The 20,223-nt window shown below is 44.4% G+C and overlaps 1 protein-coding gene across 1 annotated transcript in view; it reads left to right on the top strand.

Moving 5' to 3' along the window:
* Slc24a3 (solute carrier family 24 member 3) overlaps positions 1 to 20,223 on the top strand; it is a 476,343-nt gene that overhangs the window by 418,995 nt on the left and 37,125 nt on the right. Inside the window, exons 9-11 of the mRNA XM_085833625.1 lie at positions 5,282 to 5,335; positions 11,242 to 11,375; positions 19,600 to 19,760. Coding sequence (XP_085689751.1) covers positions 5,282 to 5,335; positions 11,242 to 11,375; positions 19,600 to 19,760 — 349 coding nt within the window. The remainder of the gene's footprint in view (positions 1 to 5,281; positions 5,336 to 11,241; positions 11,376 to 19,599; positions 19,761 to 20,223) is intronic.

The following is a 20,223-nucleotide window of genomic DNA, read 5'->3' as shown; positions in this document are numbered from 1 at the left end:
CTCTCTCTCTCTCTCTCTCTCTCTCTCTCTCTCTCTCTCTCTCTCTCTCTCTCCTTGTGATGTTAGGGAAACCAATGCTAGGATAGAGATTCTATAAAGAAGCAGGCCCTCAGTGCCTACATCCTGAGCACCAACAGTCCTGTACATGGAATGAGGAGTGTGGACAGAGCCAGGAGGGCCACAGATGTACATCACAAGTGGTGTGCAACTTGGTGCTAGCCCTGGGGGATGGTAGAGTTAAAAATCTCTCAGTGTTTGCTTCCAAAGACCTGAGCTAAGGGCTCCCAGGGCACTCAGTCCCATCATTCTGAGTGCCAGCCTGTTGTGTAATCACTGTTATTGCATGCATGGGCTGACAGAGAGAATTTCTCATATGAGTGAGACTGGGAAATTAAACTCTGCACTACTGGCCCTTTGCTGCTTGGGCAATTCCAGGGATTTCAGTTCCTCATGTTAGGAGATGCAAAATATATTGAACTTGAAAATGCTTCTCACTGTTTGCTTCTCCTGTTTTCCTACCTACCAAGCACTGCCTTATCTGGAAGGGCGTGGGCAGGAACTGATCTGTCCCTTTAAAGCCAAACTCTTCAGCCTACACAGTGAGGCTGCAGCAGGGGTCTGGTGACACCTTCCAAGCTGAATTTCACTGTTGCAACATAGTCCAGCAGCTCCTAGAGATGTTAAGGCAGGTGATTAGCTCACTTTCTATCTTCAGAAGGAAGCTTATTGCAACTGTGTTGATTTTGAAAATGAATTTGTATTGCCAAATACAAATGCAGTGGTCTCTCAGGATTTGTGAAGAATTGGTTTCAGGACTACAGATGATACCAGAATCTATGGTTGTTCAAGTCTGTATGTAAACTGTAATGGTATTTACACACTTTCTTCCGTATGCTTTAAGACACCTCCAGATCATTAATAATCAATGTAATGTAAATGCTGTTTAAATAGCAGAGTTGAGGCGTTCTCATGTATTACATATCGTTACATTGGATCAACAGTTCGCAACATGTGAGTCTCAACCCCTTTGGGGAGAGGTCAAAGGACCCTTTCACAGGGGTTGCCTAAGACCATCCTGCATATCAGATATTTATATCATGATTCATAACAATAGCAAAATTGCAGTTATGAAATAGTGACAAAAAATAATTTTATGGTTGGGGGTCACCACTACATGAGGAATTGTATTAAAAGGTCACAGCATTAGGAAGGTTGAGAACCACTACACTACATTGTTCATGGAATTGTCTTAATTTAATTTCCCACAGCTGGGATAAAATAACATGACGAAAGCAACTTTGGGAACCAATGGGTTTGTTTTAGCTCACAGTTCTAGTACAGACTAGCAGAGAAGTCACAGCAGCAGAATCCTCAGAGAATTGGTGGCATTGCATCTACAGTCAGGAGCAGAGAGCAGTGAATGAATGCTGCATTCTAGTGTGAAGTTCAGTTTCTCCATTTTATACAGTCCAATATCAACTGCCTAGGGAATGATGCCACCTACAGTGGGCATCTCTTCCCATTAATCTAGATAAACTTCCTCACACCATGCTCACCCAGACAACCTTCTCAGGTGATTCTAGATTGTGTCAAGTTGGTGTTAAAAGTGACCATGATGTGAATGATGGGAAGAAAAAAAAAAGGCATCTGTGCTTGTTCACTACAGAAGAATTTTTAAAATATTTTTCAACCTGTAGTTGGTTGAGTTACAGAAGTAGAACCTGTAAATAAATAGGGTTAACTATATAAAAAATAAAAAGTGTTGCCTGATTGAGATTCCTTGACCATTCTTTTTTTTTTTAATATTTTTATTACGTATTTTCCTCAATTACATTTCCAATGCTATCCCAAAAGTCCCCCATACCCTTCCCCCCCACTCCCCTACCCACCCATTCCCACTTTTTGGCCCTGGTGCTCCCCTGTACTTGGGCATATAAAGTTTGCAAGTCCAATGGGCCTCTCTTTCCAGTGATGGCCGACTAGGCCATCTTTTGATACATATGCAGCTAGAGTCAAGAGCTCCGGGGTACTGGTTAGTTCATACCTTGACCATTCTTAAAGCTTGTTGTGCCATGTGTTTATGTTCAAGCAAGGAGTGGAAGCCAGCAATCAGTTGGGATGCTTTTAGGAGAAGATCATTTTTACAAACAACCATCATGATGGCTGGGACAGGAGTAACAATTACAACTTTAGACCAATCATTATTGATCCTGGGAACTGAAGGCTAGACTTCCCTTTCTTGAGATCAGTTGTTGCCTCAATACAGTAGAGTTCTACTCTGGGCAAGAGATAGAGACATCTCTCTGTTAGGTAGCATACAAAAGACACTTAGAACTGAAAACAAGAGGGACACATCTATTAGGTCATGGTGCAGGACAAAGCCTGTGGATCCATGATAGCAGGTCAGCTAAGGCCACAGTGTCAGAAGGGAGCTGAAGTACATGTGTCAGGATTCCAAAGGCTCAAGAAGAAACTAAAATATCCAGGGTGGTGTTCTGGTTTCTTCCTTTGAGTTCCTCAAGTTGTGACTATTGGAGATAGAAGTAACCCTGGGAAAATGTCTGGGAATAGCTGTTCCACCTAGGGTCTCTCACAAGCTGGATCCAGCTCATACCTGCAGACAGTGCTGGCCTGCAGGTCCTCACTGGCTAGTGGACAGGCAGTGGATGTGTTGTCAGAGGTCATTTTGAGATGCTCACAGACTAAGGAAAGGTATGTGTAGAGGGAACCATGAGGACCCCTGATAATGAGCTCTGCAAAGAAGCCAAGGGAATGACAGGAGACCACAGAGGCCTCAGCAGTTCAGTGTGTTCAGCGTGGGAAAGGCCTTGGCAGGCACACACAGGAAACCAGCAATGTAAGCATGAATGAGGTTTCCCACACTGGGGTGATCCTGAAGAAGGGCCAACAACCAGCTTAAGAAGGGCTTGCTTTGTGGGGGGGGCAGGGAAGGGGGGAGATTTCTTGCTGTGGTAGAAAGATTGCAGGTTTGAGAGCAGTCTTGGGATACAATATTTCAAAAAGGATAATTTACAAAGAAGGAAAGAGGAAGGGTAGAAGAAAGGAAAGAAGGAAGGAAGGAAAGGAGGAAGGAAGGGAAGAAGGAAGGAAGAAAGGAGAGAAGGAAGGAAGGAAGGAAGGAAGGAAGGAAGGAGAGAAGGAAGGAAGGAAGGAGAGAAGGAAGGAAGGAAGGAAGGAAGGAAGGAAGGAAGGAAGGAAGGAGAGAAGGAAGGAGAGAAGGAAGGAAGGAAGGAAGGAAGGAAGGAAGGAGAGAAGGAAGGAAGGAAGGAAGGAAGGAAGGAAGGAAGGAAGGAAGGAAGGAAGGAGAGAAGGAAGGAAGGAAGGAAGGAAGGAAGGAAGGAAGGAAGGAAGGAAGGAAGGAAGGAGGAGAGAGACCTGGCCACTGATTGGGTCCTTTTCTCAGTGATCTGACCCTCAGATGCACCTTCCTTGAGAAGAACTTAACCATGGCGTTCCTCTTACATGCGTGCTTGCTTCTGGAGTGAGGCAACAGGGGTCAGAGGAAAGGCATCTTCGGGCATCTTCCTGGAGAGTGAAGCCAAGAACTCTGGCTGAACCTAGGACAGTTGGATTCCCAGAGGCCTCTCACAGTCCAAGTGCTTTCTACAAGGATAAATCCATGCTAGCAAAGTCATCTTCAGGAGGCATGGGAGTGCCCTGTGTGGACAGGGTTCCCATGGCTGGCCCCATTTCAGTTAGTCTGTATTGATGGTGTAAAATCATGGGCTTCATTATTACTTTCTGGTACATGTACATCGGATGCTTCGGTCACATTCATCCCATTATAACCTTGGCCTCCTCCTGCCTTCCATTGCTCCCCTCCCAGCTGTTAGTCTCACTTTTTCTTTTATGTCTTATTTTTCATCTGTATTCCAAATATGAGGGAAAACGTGATATTTATCTTTCTGAATATGGCTTATTTTGCTCAATATGACCTCTAGTCTCATCCATTTTTCCTGCAAAGAATGCAGTCCATAAGACTGACTAATTTATGGCTGTGGCATATACTGTTTGTATATGTATAGACACACATATATGTGCACCACAACTTCTGTATCCATTCTTCTGCTGGTGGGCAGCCAGCTGGTTTCTATAATGTGCCGCAATAAACATGAGGATGTTGTATCTGATTGCATTCTAGCCCCTTCCCAAGGCAAACCTACCTGAATCCCCACCCCATGTTTTCTATTTATTAAACAAAGCGGCACAAAACCTTTGTGTAGTCTTTATATAACAGAAATGTATAATTTCTCTGGGATCAAAAGGCTAAGGGAGCTGAAACTTCCTCCTCAAACCTCCCCACTTCCCTTCTCTCCAAACCAAGTATGCTCTTCAACTAGTTTAAACCTGTGGCTAAACAGGGGTCCAAACCACAAGACCCCTGAAATTTAACTGTTAGTTACTAAATACAGAAAATGAAGGAATTCAGATCCTAACAGGCACAAGGACAGTCCTGTCTCTCAGCTGTTCTCCTTCCTTTCCCTTCTTATCCTTTCCGTGCTTTGGTTTGGGTTTTCTATTTTTGTTTCTGGATGCAGGATCTCACTCCATACTCCAAGCTAACCTAGAATTCACTATGTAGTGCACCCTTGAGGGTTACAGGCACCAGTGCTGTCCACTATGCCCAGCCCCCTCTCCCTCATTCTCACTCTTCCTCATGACACCCTCCACCCAAGAGGGCTTCTCTCTCTCTCTCTCTCTCTCTCTCTCTCTCTCTCTCTCTCTCTCTCTCTCTCTCTCTCTCTCTCTCTCTCTCTCCCTCCCTCCCTCCCTCCCTCCCTCCCTCCCTCCCCTGACAATTCGACTCTCCTTATCTCTGAGTCTCTTTCTTCTTTCTCCCTTCCTCTTTCTGGCAATACACTTCTGTAGCCAAGACCTCTTCCCCCAACCACTGCTGCCCAGTGCCCCTGTCAGTTCCTCTGGTGTGTTTGTTCTCTGTAAGTATAGATCTGGGTAACCCCAGTGAGTGATTAAACTCCAGACTATTTATGCAAACACTTGTTTGCTCAAAGGCCTGCCCCTTTCCTTAGAGCTCTTCCTGGTAAGTGAATAACAGACAGGCATCTTCCATTCAGGTGAGGAGAAAAAAACCTATGCAACATGAAACGCTTGCATAAACTAGGAATGTGTGTAACAGGTCTGCCCCGCCATCCTGACCATGGACATCAGATGTCTCCAGCACTGGCTGACACAGCTTGACATGACTGGCTTGACAAGGCTGCTGGGTTTGCCTTCTCTAACTGTACTTCTTCCTGTGCAGGTGGGAATCTCTAGTCCTTGTGCTGATGTACCTCATCTATATCGTCATCATGAAGTAAGTAAAATACACGCAGTGTTGTATAAGGATATAGAAAGAGGGATGGGAGAGGGAGGTCTGACTCATTCAATGTCTACCATCACAGACTCGGAGAACCATAAAAATGAACCGTTGACTCATAATTGGTGACAAAATCAACACTTCCATATTTCATTCACAAACTCGGTAGTACCTGTCTCTCTCTTCAGGATCTGACAGCTGAGCTTTTAGCTTTTTTTAGAAGGAAGGTAAAATCCATCAAGTTGTATTTCCATACTGGGTGAGGGAAGATGAGATGAGAGCTAGTGAAGTGACTGAAGCCATAGAAACTTCCTTAGTCCAGATGTATCAGTCATCTGTCGCTGTGTAACAAACTGTCCCAGCTTTAAAAACCACAAATATGTATTATCTAAGAATTAAAAATCCCAGAGCAGCTTCACTGAGAGGGGCTCAGGGTGTCTCATGAGATCACAGGTTGGACATTGGCTGGAGATGAAGCCATGACATTGACCAAGGATGTCAGTGGAGAATAGCCATGCCCGTGGCTGAGAAGGAGATGCTGGATGTTGGCTGAAGGGCTCACTTTCCACTACATGAGCTTCTCCCTGTAGCTGCTGGAGTGGCTCCCTACAGAGCTGATTGTTAAGAAATATTAAATTCCATTTTTCCTTCCCAGTCCTGCTCTCAGAATGACGACTCTGAGACTGATTAGTTATTATTAAATGCCTAGGCCATAAACTTTGGCTCCTTCCCTGACTAGCTCATAACATATTAACCATTTCATCTCTTCTGTGTCTACCACTTGGTTGGTTACCTCTCCTTCAGTCCCAGCCCACCTCTTCCTTCTAGTCTCTTCAGCATCTCCCTCAGTGTCTCTCTGAGATCCTCTACCTGCCGCTTACATCCTCTCCTCGGTCTGTCTCCCGTCTCATCTCATTTTATTCTCACACTCTTCCAAGAATCCTCTCTCTTCTTGCTAGTGTCCCACCTCCTATTTCCTGCCTCAGCTCATTGGCCAGCAACGTTTTTATTGACAGGTGACGCTTATAAGAACTTCTCTCTACAGCTGGTGATTCCAGGGAGGGAGGCAGAGGTCAGGGCATCCCTCCATGCCTTTCCTAATCCCTCCTCAGACGTACACACCATCACTTTTGCCATGTTCTACTTATAAGACCTGAGGCACCGAGGGCAGCCCACACTCAGGGCTGCATGTCAGCTATGGAAGGAAAGAGCAGCCGATAACTTGTGTTTTTAAGGTACCGCTTCATGTGTTCTTCCTTCTGGAGTCAAGGTGGATCACTTTTTGTATCAAGAATGATAGCCCTGCTTGCTGTTCTATAAATAAAATAAAAGCACTTTTTTTTTTGGAATGTACTGTTCAGGTAGAGTCACTGAGATGAGTAGCTCACAGGGTGTAGATCCCCTCCCCTGCTGAGCTGTCTCTTAACCATCCCCTACATCCCTCCAGCATAGGTAGACACCTCTAGGGAAAGGAAAGTAGAGACATCTCAGCACTTGTTAGCTTGGACATGCCAGACAGCAGTCTAGAATGAACACTATATGATTTTATGTGTGATGAGACGTGGGAAAGCGTTCATTTGGGCCATCAGTACCTGAGAGACTTGCTGGGAGAAACCAGTATGAACACAGCCAAGCATCACATTAGCAGCAAAATCAGGTGCTGGCCTGACCGGTGTCCAGGGTGGGCCGTAAGCAGCTCACTGACCATCTATTCAATATGGCGTCCAGCCTTTAGTGGAGGAGCTATGCAATGGTCAGCTCTGAATCTTCTCACTGGATGTGGCGTTTCTAGAGTAGGACCTCCCTGGAGCCTATCCTGGTTTGAAATTGTTACAAAGAAACTAACGGGAAAGTGAGAAGTCACACACCATGTAACTAGTTACCTTCCCCTGGGATTACTAATTAGTAATCTCCCACGGAGAACACAGCTGACCCACAGGCTTTCTAAAGCTTCTGGCCTCTGAAGAGAAAGCTTAAGTTGGAGCAGCTGTCTTACTCTTCTTTGCTTCAAATGGCAAGCCTATGAATGGAGTCAATGCCAGTAGGAAGCTTCTCACAGCTTCCTTCCCTGCCTTCCACTTAATTATTTCACCTTCTTAAAAAAATTATTTTGCCGGGCAGTGGTGGCAAATGCCTTTAATTCCAGCACTTGGGAGGCAGAGGCAGGCAGATTTCTGAGTTCGAGGCCAGCCTGGTTCTACAGAGTAAGTTCCAGGACATCCAGGACTACACAGAGAAACCCTGTCTCAAAAAAAAGAAAGAAAGAAATATTTTGAAAGCTCTAAATTTGGGTTTCTAGAGTCAAGAATCCTCTTGTTTCCTTTTGAGAAACTGATCCTTAAGCAATTCCAGCATTGCCACCCAGGGTCCCCTCTGTGCAAGAGCATTTGGGTTCTCAAATCCTAGTTGTGACGGTTGTGAATTTAATGGAGACTTTGCAAAATGACCTGGTCTTCAAACACAGATGGAATCTAAAGGAGAAGGGAATTGAGGAATGTTGCCAGCAAGGTTTCTCTGTAGCCATGACACCCTCTCACCTGGTCACCATAAAGCACACAGCTGCACAGCAGACTTGTGGACAATAAGGTAACAAGCAAGACTCTACCCCTGAGTCACACCAAATATAGAAGCTAAGGAGATCGTTTCTGCTGAGGCCTCGGCTTTCCCACCATTCCAGATGTTCAAAACAGCAGGACACAAATAAAACTGCGAATAACAGCTCTTGCTCTCATGGAATTCTCTGCATAAATTCCATCCTAAGTTCTAAATTGAAGTCTCTGCTCTTTGGGCCGTCTCTCTTTGCAATCAGAGACTCTAATCATTGGGTTTTTTATAAAATCTGATTTATAAAATTGCATGCTTCACAATAAAATAGCTTCAGGGTGCAAGCACAAAATTTAAAACATTCAATTAAAAATATAAAACAGAGCCACAGCCATAAAAAGAAAAAAAGAAAACCACACAGCATACATTAGACTCTTCAGCTGCCTCCTGGGATCTAGATAGCTTTAAAATAACTTTAAACATTTTTGTCTGAAAATCCAAAAGCCATTTTGGACTTGCCAGATAGGTAGAAACCTTCCAGGCTATGTGACACATGTAACTTTGGCAAGAACTTGCCTCTATTCATCCTGGCCACTTCTCTGGGATGAAGTTTGTGGATGCGGGGAACTGGTCTTGTAGGTAAGAGTTAAGCACTTCCCATTCAGCCTGAGAAGTAGCTCTCACCCAGCCCCTGAGTAGCCTTGTGAATGTGGCTAAATTACTCAGGAATTTTAAATCTCTGTCTCCTTTTCTGCAAAATAATAATAATAATACTTCCTGTTTTCAAAGGTTTTTATCAGGGCGGAATGGAATCCGTTAGTTATCAGTATAATACCTGGTTTCAAAAAAGCCATCACTGAACAGAACCTTTTTTTAAAAAAGTCTTCATTGTATAGCACTTTTCGCCTGTTATTAAAATACCAATAAATTAATAAGATACTGTTATGGTTTGAGAGCAAACCCTTGTGCAAGTTGGTGTCTTCCTGGGGAAAATAGTCTCTGAGTTGGGATAGCACAAGCACTGGTTCTTCTGAGACAGGAGGGCTAGAAGTCCAGAGTCGTGGGTTCCAGATTACCATGGGGCTACACAGTAAGACCTTGAAAGAAAGAAACAAAAAGGCACTGATTGCGTCCCTGTCATGAGGAACGGTATTCATACTGACCCTGGAAAGCTGGGGCCTACCTATTGGATGAATGTTGAATACAAGCAAAAGCTGACAGAATAACAAGCCCGTGTGTTTACCTTCAGCCCCCAAACCACCAGCCCAACCTTGCTCCATGCAGATCTGTTTCGCTCCCTCCACATAATTCTGAAGCCTCAGGCATCATTTCATGGTTCATTCTTGAAGATTTTCACATGTGTTTCTAAAAGGACTTATCTTTATCCTAGCCACAATTACTATTGTATCATCTAAAATGAATGCTAATTCAATATCCCAGTACCCACTCAGTATTTCAACTTCCAAAAGTGTCAATCTGTCCTACTTTTCAGGGGCTTTGCAGGGGGGTCTTATAAATATCATAAATGTTTTTCAGATGATAATAGAAATGAATGATCTTTAAATTTATACTTGGGAACAGCATGCTTTGTAGTTCTTTCTGCCTATAATTCACTCCTCTGGCCTCCTTTGTGTGTATGTATGTGTGCATGCATAGGGGGGGGGGGGAGGAGAGAGAGAGAGAGAGAAAGTGAGAGAATGAGAGAGAGAGAGTGCATGTTAGTTCTTGCAATTTATTCTTCAGAAGAATTTACTTGTTAGCATACAGAGATACCCATAGCTTGGAAATTATTATTGCACCCCATGTATCATAGTCCTTGGTCTCCGTGTGTCCTGTATATCTGCACTTGATTTGAATCAGGCTATACTATGTCATTTATACCATCAGGAGGCACGTCTAGGCCACCTTTCCCTCTGTGGTGGAGGCGGCCATTGATGCACAACATCTGGAGCTATTAGTTCATAAGTATTACAAAATAGTGATGATCAGATTCTTTCCCACTTAGGATTCCCAAGAATCTTCCAGGATTCACTGTCTGCTTTTCAGAGCCTACATCTATTACTCTTGACTAGTTCCCTCTTCTCCCTTTGCCAAAAAGGAACAGCCACAGGCTCCAAGAGTATTCAGGACCAGGTCCATGGGAGAGAAGGCTCAAATGCAGAACATCCATCCCCACTACACCACGCCCTGTTTCCACCATGTAGCTAGGAAGTTCCCATGGTTAATGCCCACACAGAGGCACTGACTGTAAAGCCAGGTATAGGAAAATGATGGGAGTAGACTGTGGGTGGGGGGTGGGACGCCTCCTATCTAAAAGCAAAAGGGATAAGGAAAAGATGAAGCAGGTGTTAAGTGGGTTCTGGCCCAACCTGAATTCCAGTGTGGGGCTGGAAGTCAAATTGGGTGGAGGTGCAGCTTCGGGAGGTTATACCTTGCCGATGAGAATTAAGATCTTTGAGTGAGAGAATGTGCAGTAGTAACCTAAGGTGCTCTGTCATTCCTATCCCTGCCTTCACCCTTGGTGTTTTGGGACACTTCACAGTAAAGGGACAAGAACATTTTCCTGCCAAAAACATCTTAGCACCCTGCAAACATTGCCTTGCTTGAATGCTAGTCTACTAGGGCATGCCAGAAGCACGTCTTGGTGTCTCCTCATGCGCCCCCCCCTCCCCCACCCCCCACCCCACCCCCCAGCACCAGAGCACAGAATGTTGTCACAAGGCCACAAGCCAACTGGACCTGAAATGAGGGTACACAGTAACAGAGATCCTAGCAACAAAATATCTGACTGCAAGAAGCCAAAGACAGGTAGGTCTAGATAACCAGCCAGCTGTAGTGTGCAGACCATGAGGCTCTGGCACAGGGCCTTATAGGTACATCCAGAAAGGAAGAGAGGATGCTGAGGAGTCAGGCAGAGGAGAGCCTGGGTGCTGATTCATTTATTTTCTCTCCTCTCCTCCTCTCCTCTCCTCTCCTCTCCTCTCCTCTCCTCTCCTCTCCTCTCCTCTCCTCTCCTCTCCTCTCCTCTCCTCTCCTCTCCTCTCCTCTCCCCTCCCCTCCCCTCCCCTCCCCTCCCCTCCCCTCCCCTCCCCTCCCCTCCCCTCCCCTCCCCTCCCCTCCCCTCCCCTCCCCTCCCCTCCCCTCCCCTCCCCTCCCCTCCCCTCCCCTCTCCTCTCCTCTCCTCTCCTCTCCTCTCCTCTCCTCTCCTCTCCTCCTCTCCTCTCCTCTCCTCTCCTCTCCTCTCCTCTCCTCTCCTCTCCTCTCCTCTCCTCTCCTCTCCTCTCCTCTCCTCTCCTCTTCTCTCTCTCTCTCTCTCTCTCTCTCTCTCTCTCTCTCTCTCTCTCCTTCTGTTTGCTCAGATACAATGCGTGCATACACCAGTGCTTCGAAAGGAGGACGAAAGGTGCCGGGAACATGGTCAACGGATTGGCCAACAATGCAGAAATCGACGACAGCAGCAACTGCGATGCCACTGTGGTGCTACTCAAGAAAGGTAACTAACAGATCCGGAGTCCAGGGAGGATACCATGGTGTGAGTCTGTCTAAGGAGCCCTGAGAAGACAGAGGAGAGCCCGCTCTCCTGCCATGCCTCGTGCACCACACCGGGATCCACTGAAATGCCTGGGGAATCCATTCTATGAAGGTGTTATGGGAAGATGGGACCAGCGGGGCCAGGAAAGAGGAACATGGGTTTTGGGGTAGTAGATGAAGGCTGTGCAACCATGAGAAGTTACTTAGCCCCTCTGAGCCCAATGGAGGGGAATTGTTTCTGTAATGAGGAAGTCAGTTAACTACATAGAGGAGTGTAAGACAGTGCTTCAGAGTGACCGGCATTGCTGGTTATTATCACACATATCCAAATTCTCTTCCAGACTACATTAACTCAGGTTCCAAACTACAGAAGGAGCCAAAAAATCACCTTTGTTTTCAAAGTAATTCTATTTTATAAACTATCATTATGCTAGAGGAAGAGGCATGGTGCTCTCTGGTAAATAACATTATTTGTATGAGACATAGAAAAATATCATGTAATTTTGCCATGAATGTGTTTCCTTTTTCACTTAACTTTTTAAAAATTTTTCTCTTTTAACTGTGGCATATGGTCACTTTGCAGGGAAACAACAAAAAATAAACTAGAAACTGCACGGGTTATTTTCTTTTTTTTTTTTTAATATTTTTATTACATATTTTCCTCAATTACATTTCCAATACTATCCCAAAAGTCCCCCATAGCGCCCCCCACTTCCCTACCCACCCATTCCCATTCTTTTGGCCCTGGCATTCCCCTATATTGGGGCATATAAAGTTTGCAAGTCCAATGGGCCTCTCTTTCCATTGATGGCCGACTAGGCCATCTTTCAATACATATGCAGCTAGAGACAAGAGCTCCAGGGTTCTGGTTAGTACATCATGTTGTTCCAAAAATAGGGTTGCAGATCCCTTTAGCTCCTTGGGTACTTTCTCTAGCTTCTCCATTGGGAGCCCTGTGATACATCCAATAGCTAACTGTGAACATCCACTCCTGTGTTTGCTAGGCCCCAGCATCGTCTCACAAGAGACAGCTATATTTGGGTCCTTTCAGCAAGATCTTACTAGTGTATGCAATGGTGTCAGCGTTTAGAAGCTGATTATGGGACGGATCCCTGGATACAGCAGTCTCTAAATGGTCCATCCTTTCATCACAGCTACGAACTTTGTCTCTGTAACTCCTTCCCTGGGTGTTTTGTTCCCAATTCTAAGAAGGTGCACAATGTCCACACTTTGGTCTTCATTCTTCTTGAGTTTCATGGGTTTATCAAATTGTATCTTATATCTTGGGTATCCTAAGTTTTGGGCTAATATCCACTTATCAATGAATACATATTGTGTGAGTTCTTTTGTGATTGTGTTACTTCACTCAAGATGATGCCCTCCAGGTCCATCCATTTGGCTAGGAATTTCATAAATTCATTCTTTTTAATAGCTGAGTAGTACTCCATTGTGTAAATGTACCATAATTTCTGTATCCATTCCTCTGTTGAGGGACATCTGGGTTCTTTCCAGCTTCTGGCTATTATAAATAGGGCTGCTATGAACATAGTGGAGCATGTGTCCTTTTTACCGGTTGGGACATCTTCTGGATATATGCCCAGGAGAGGTATTGCTGGATCCTCCGGTAGTGCTATGTCCAATTTTCTGAGGAACCGCCAGACTGATTTCCAGAGTGGTTGTACAAGCTTGCAATCCCACCAACAATGGAGGAGTGTTCCACTTTCTCCACATCCTCGCCAGCATCTGCTGTCACCTGAATTTTTGATCTTAGCCATTCTGACTGGTGTGAGGTGGAATCTCAGGGTTGTTTTGATTTGCATTTCCCTGATGATTAAGGATGTTGAACATTTTTTCAGGTGCTTCTCTGCCATTCGGTATTCCTCAGGTGAGAATTCTTTGTTCAGTTCTGAGCCCCATTTTTTAATGGGGTTATTTGACTTTCTGGAGTCCACCTTCTTGAGTTCTTTATATATATTGGATATTAGTCCCTTATCTGATTTAGGATAGGTGAAGATCCTTTCCCAATCTGTTGGTGGTTTTTTTGTCTTATTGATGGTGTCTTTAGCCTTGCAGAAGCTTTGTAGTTTCATGAGGTCCCACTTGTCAATTCTCGATCTTACAGCACAAGCCATTACTGTTCTATTCAGGAATTTTTCCCCTGTGCCCATATCTTCAAGGCTTTTCCCCACTTTCTCCTCTATAAGTTTCAGTGTCTCTGGTTTTATGTGAAGTTCCTTGATCCACTTAGACTTGACCTTAGTACAAGGAGATAGGAATGGATCGATTCGCATTCTTCTACATGTTAACAACCAGTTGTGCCAGCACCATTTGTTGAAAATGCTGTCTTTCTTCCACTGGATGTTTTTAGCTCCCTTGTTGAAGATCAAGTGACCATAGGTGTGTGGATTCATTTCTGGGTCTTCAATTCTATTCCATTGGTCTATTTGTCTGTCACTATACCAGTACCATGCAGTTTTTATCACAATTGCTCTGTAGTAGAGCTTTAGGTCCGGCATGGTGATTCCACCAGAGGTTCTTTTATCCTTGAGGAGAGTTTTTGCTATCCTAGGTTTTTTGTTATTCCAGATGAATTTGCAGATTGCACTTTCTAATTCGTTGAAGAATTGATTTGGAATTTTGATGGGGATTGCATTGAATCTGTAGATTGCTTTTGGCAAGATAGCCATTTTTACAATGTTGATCCTGCCAATCCATGAGCATGGGAGATCTTTCCATCTTCTGAGATCTTCTATAATTTCTTTCTTCAGAGACTTGAAGTTTTTATTATACAGATCTTTCACTTCCTTAGTTAGAGTCACGCCAAGATATTTTATATTATTTGTGACTATTGAGAAGGGTGTTGTTTCCCTAATTTCTTTCTCAGCCTGTTTATTCTTTGTGTAGAGAAAGGCCATTGATTTGTTTGAGTTAATTTTATATCCAGCTACTTCACCGAAGCTGTTTATCAGGCTTAGGAGTTCTCTGGTGGAATTTTTAGGGTCACTTATATATACTATCATATCATCTGCAAAAAGTGATATTTTGACTTCATCTTTTCCAATTTGTATCCCTTTGATCTCCTTTTGTTGTCGAATTGCTCTGGCTAGGACTTCAAGTACAATGTTGAATAGGTATGGAGAAAGTGGACAGCCTTGTCTAGTCCCTGATTTTAGAGGGATTGCTTCAAGCTTCTGACCATTTACTTTGATGTTGGCTACTGGTTTGCTGTAGATTGCTTTTATCATGTTTAGGTATGGGCCTTGAGTTCCTGATCTTTCCAAGACTTTTATCATGAATGGGTGTTGGATCTTGTCAAATGCTTTTTCCGCATCTAAGGAGATGACCATGTGGTTTTTGTCTTTGAGTTTGTTTATATACTGGATTACGTTGATGGATTTCCGTATATTGAACCATCCCTGCATCCCTGGGATGAAACCTACTTGGTCAGGATGGATGATTGTTTTGATGTGTTCTTGGATTCGGTTAGCAAGAACTTTATTGAGGATTTTTGCATCAATATTCATAAGGGATATTGGTCTGAAGTTTTCTATCTTTGTTGGGTCTTTTTGTGGTTTAGGTATCAGAGTAATTGTGGCTTCATAGAATGAGTTGGGTAGAGTACCTTCTGTTTCTATTTTGTGGAATAGTTTGTGAAGAACTGGGATTAGATCTTCTTTGAAGGTCTGATAGAACTCTGCACTAAACCCATCTGGTCCTGGGCTTTTTTTAGTTGGGAGACTATTAATGACTGCTTCTATTTCTTTGGGGGATATAGGGCTGTTTAGATCATTAACCTGATCTTGATTCAACTTTGGTACCTGGTATCTGTCTAGGAACTTCTCCATTTCATCCAGGTTCTCCAGTTTTGTTGAGTATAGCCTTTGGTAGAAGGATCTGATGGTGTTTTGGATGTCTTCAGGATCTGTTGTTATGTCTCCTTTTTCATTTCTGATTTTGTTAATTAGGATGCTTTCCCTGTGCCCTCTAGTGAGTCTGGCTAAGGGTTTATCTATCTTGTTGATTTTCTCAAAGAACCAGCTCCTTGATTGGTTGATTTTTTGAATAGTTTTTCTTGTTTCCACTTGGTTGATTTCACCCCTGAGTTTGATTATTTCCTGCCGTCTACTCCTCTTGGGTGAATTTGCTTCCTTTTGTTCTAGTGCTTTTAGGTGTGTTGTCAAGCTGCTAATGTGTGCTCTCTCTAGTTTCCTTTTGGAGGCACTCAGAGCTATGAGTTTTCCTCTTAGAAATGCTTTCATTGCGTCCCATAAGTTTGGGTATGTTGTGGCTTCATTTTCATTGAACTCTAAAAAGTCCTTAATTTCTTTCTTTATTCCTTCCTTGACCAAGGTATCATTGAGAAGAGTGTTGTTCAGTTTCCACGTGAAGGTTGGCTTTCTATTATTTATTTTGTTATTGAAGATCAGCCTTAGTCCATGGTGATCTGATAGGATGCATGGGACAATTTCAATATTTTTATATCTGTTGAGGCCTGTTTTGTGACCAATTATGTGGTCAATTTTGGAGAAGGTACCATGAGGTGCTGAGAAGAAGGTATATCCTTTTGTTTTAGGATAGAATGTTCTGTAGATATCTACCAGATCCATTTGATTCATAATTTCTGTTAGTTTCACTGTGTCCCTGTTTAGTTTCTGTTTCCATGATCTGTCCATTGGTGAAAGTGGTGTGTTGAAGTCTCCCACTATTATTGTATGAGGTGCAATGTGTGCTTTGAGCTTTACTAAAGTTTCTTTAATGAATGTGGCTGCCTTTGTATTTGGAGCATAGATATTCAGGATTGATAGTTCCTCTTGGAGGATTTTACCTTTGATGAGTATGAAGTGTCCCTCCCTGTCTTTTTTAATGACTTTGGGTTGGAAGTCAATCTTATCAGATATTAGAATGGCTACTCCAGCTTGTTTCTTCATGCCATTTGCTTGGAAAATTGTTTTCCAGCCTTTCATTCTGAGGTAGTGTCTATCCTTTTCTCTGAGATGAGTTTCCTGTAAGCAGCAAAATGTTGGGTCTTGTTTGTGTAGCCAGTTTGTTAGTCTATGTCTTTTTATCGGGGAGTTGAGTCCATTGATATTAAGAGATATTAAGGAAAAGTAATTGTTGTTTCCTGTTATTTTTGATGTTAAAGTTGGCATTTTGTTCTTGTGGCTGTCTTCTTTTAGGTTTGTTGAGGGATTACTTTCTTGTTGTTTCTAGGGCGTGGTTCCTGTCCTTGTATTGGTTTTTTTCTGTTATTATCCTTTGAAGGGCTGGATTCGTGGAGAGATAATGTGTGAATTTGGTTTTGTCGTGGAATACTTTGGTTTCTCCATCTATGTTAATTGAGAGTCTGGCTGGGTATAGTAGCCTGGGCTGGAATTTGTGTTCTTTTAGTGTCTGTATAACATCCGTCCAGGATCTTCTGGCTTTCATAGTCTCTGGTGAAAAGTCTGGTGTAATTCTGATAGGCTTGCCTTTATATGTTACTTGGCCTTTTTCTCTTACTGCTTTTAGTATTCTATCTTTATTTAGAGCATTTGTTGCTCTGATTATTATGTGTCGGGAGGTATTTCTTTTCTGGTCCAGTCTATTTGGAGTTCTGTAGGCTTCTTGTATGTTCATGGGCATCTCTTTCTTTAGATTTGGGAAGTTTTCTTCTATAATTTTGTTGAAGATGTTTGCTGGTCCTTTGAGTTGAAAATCTTCATTCTCATCCACTCCTATTATCCGTAGGTTTGGTCTTCTCATTATGTCCTGTATTTCTTGGATGTTTTGAGTTAGGATCTTTTTGCATTTTACATTTTCCTTGATTGTTGTGCCGATGTTCTCTATGGAATCTTCTGCACCTGAGATTCTCTCTTCCATCTCTTGTATTCTGTTGCTGATGCTCGTATCTATGGTTCCAGAATTCTTTCCTAGGGTTTCTATCTCCAGTGTTGCCTCATTTTGGGTTTTCTTTATTGTGTCTACTTCCCTTTTTAGGTCTAGTATGGTTTTGTTCATTTCCATCATCTGTTTGGATGTGTTTTCCTGTTTTTCTGTAAGGACTTCTACCTGTTTGATTATGTTATCATGTTTTTCTTTAAGGATTTGTAACTCTTTAGCAGTGTTCTCCTGCAATTCTTTAAGGGATTTTTGTGCTTCCTCTTTATTGTCTTCTGCCTTTTTATCAGTGTTCTCCTGCATTTCTTTAAGTGTGTTATTAAAGTCCTTCTTGAAGTCCTCTATCATCATCAGGAGATATGCTTTTAAATCCGTGTCTAGCTTTTCCGGTGTGTTGGGGTGCCCTGGACTGGGCGAAGTGGGGGTGCTGGGTTCTGATGATGGTGAGTGGTCTTGGTTCCTGTTAGTAAGATTATTACGTTTACCTTTCGCCATCTGGTAATCTCTGGGGTTAGTTGTTATCGTTGTCACTATTTAAAGATTGGAGCAGAAGCTGTGTTCCACTCACCAGCAGTCTCTAAATCCTGCGGCGGGGGTCGTGGGTAGCTGACGGTACCCCGGTGCTGGTCCAGCCGGAAGAGGCCTGTGGTCCTACTCAGGCCGTTTTTCTGCTTCCCTAACTAATGCAGTCTCTGGTCCCGCGTGCAATTGGATTGGAGCAGAAGCTGTGTTCCACTCTCCAGAAGTCTTAAGATCCTGTGGTGGGTGTTGTGGGTAGCTGGTGAGTGTCAGCTGACCCTGCGCCCCAGCTGCCCAGGTGCTTTTCTGACCGGAAGAGGGTTGTGGCCCTATGTAGGCCGGATTTCTCTCTCCCCAACCAGAGCAGTCTCAGGTCCCGCGTGATTGGACTGGAGCAGAAGCTGTGTTCCACTCACCAGCAGTCCCAAAATCCTGCGGCGGCGGGGGTCTTGGGTAGCTGGCGGGTGTCAGGCAACCCTGCGCTCCCGCTACCCTGGCGCTGATCCGGCCGGGTGAGGCCTGTGGCCCTACTCAGGCCGGTTTCTGCTTCCCTAACTAATGCAGTCTTAGGTCCCGCGCAATTGGATTGGAGCAGAAGCTGTGCTCCACTCACCAGAAGTCTTAAGATCCCGTGGCGGGTGTTGTGGGTAGCTGGCGAGTGTCAGCAGACCCTGCGCCCCAGCTGCCCCGGAAGAGGGTTGTGGCCCTATGTAGGCCGGATTTCTCTCTCCCCAACCAGAGCAGTCTCAGGTCCCGCGTGACCTGACTGGAGCAGAAGCTGTGTTCCACTCACCAGCAGTCCCAAAATCCTGCTGCGGGGGTCGTGGGTAGCTGGCGGGTGTCAGGCAACCCTGCGCTCCTGCTACCCCGGCGTTGATCAGGCCGGATGAGGCCTGTGGTCCTACTCAGGCCGGTTTCTGCTTCCCTAACTAATGCAGTCTCAGGTCCCGCGCAATTGGATTGGAGCAGAAGCTGTGTTCCACTCACCAGCAGTCCCAAAATCCTGCGGCGGGGGTCGTGGGTAGCTGGCGGGTGTCAGGCAACCCTGCGCTCCCGCTACCCCGGCGCTGATCCAGCCGGATGAGGCCTGTGGTCCTACTCAGGCCGGTTTCTCGGGTTATTTTCAACCCTATCTCCAGCTTTAGATTCTCTCGATAATTCATTGTATTTTGAAATGAGATGTTTGATATAGTTTTCTTAAGGACTATATGTATGTTATATGGAAGACTTTGTGTTGTTATTTAGTACCATTCTGTGAGGGGATTGTCTTTAGTTTCTCTCTTCTGAGAACTTTATAACTTGTGATGAGGTCTTCCCTCTGACCCAGATCTTAGCGGTGGGAAACAACTCTTTGAGGCCAAGAAGGAATTCTCTTACCCTTCTCGTGCTTGCCAAATTGATGAGTGGTGTTTGAATAATCCCAAGTCATTTCAGATGAATTATTAAACATGACCCATGACTCAAGTATGACCCCGAATTTTGATCTTCACAACCTTCTATGGATGGATAGAAGGATGGAAAGAAAAGAGGGAGGAAAAGGATGATGGGAAGGGAAAGGGAGAGGGAAAGAAAGAAAAGGAAAGGATGGGGAAGTAAGTGAGTGAGTGATGGATGGATGGATGGATGGACGGATGGACAAATGGATGGATGGATGGACCAATGGACAGATGGATGAACAGATGCAAAGATGTGACGGAGTAAGGTAAGGGAGAAGCGAAAGGAAGAGGAAGGGATGTGTGCCTCTCTCCTGGGCTCCATGCCACCATATGTTCTCTTTCACATTTCCCTAGCCAATTTCCACCGCAAAGCGTCCGTGATCATGGTGGATGAGCTGCTGTCTGCCTACCCACACCAGCTTTCTTTCTCCGAGGCTGGCCTTCGAATTATGATCACAAGCCACTTTCCTCCCAAGACCCGCCTCTCCATGGCCAGTCGCATGTTAATCAATGAGGTATCTGGGAAAGCATAGTGGATTATGGGAGGGGATGGGAAGGGGTGGGGGAGGGGCTAGTGGTTCGGGGAGGGGGGAAAGAAGAGTAGGAGAAGGAGAGAGGAGGGAAAGGGAAAGGGAAAGGGAAAGGGAAAAGGGAAAAGGGAAAAGGGAAAAGGGAAAAGGGAAAAGGGAAAAGGGAAAAGGGAAAAGGGAAAAGGGAAAAGGGAAAAGGGAAAAAAAGGGAAAAGGGAAAAGGGAAAAGGGAAAAGGGAAAAGGGAAAAGGGAAAAGGGAAAAGGGAAAAGGGAAAAGGGAAAAGGGAAAAGGGAAAAGGGGAAGGGGAAGGGGAAGAAGAAGGGGAAGACTTCCTGATTTAAAAGATGCAGCACCTGAGAGTTTAACAAAAGTTTAACATAAGTCTATCCCTCAGCCCTTACCCTGCATCTTTGCCCACTGAACCATCTGTGCCCCATCCACCCCTC

This window comes from Mus caroli, unplaced genomic scaffold (assembly GCF_978045245.1).
Source record: "Mus caroli unplaced genomic scaffold, Mus_caroli_1 scaffold_2, whole genome shotgun sequence".
Lineage (NCBI taxonomy): Eukaryota > Metazoa > Chordata > Mammalia > Rodentia > Muridae > Mus > Mus caroli.
The sequence above is the reverse complement of the archived record's forward strand: the minus strand, read 5'-3'. Positions and strand labels throughout refer to the sequence as shown.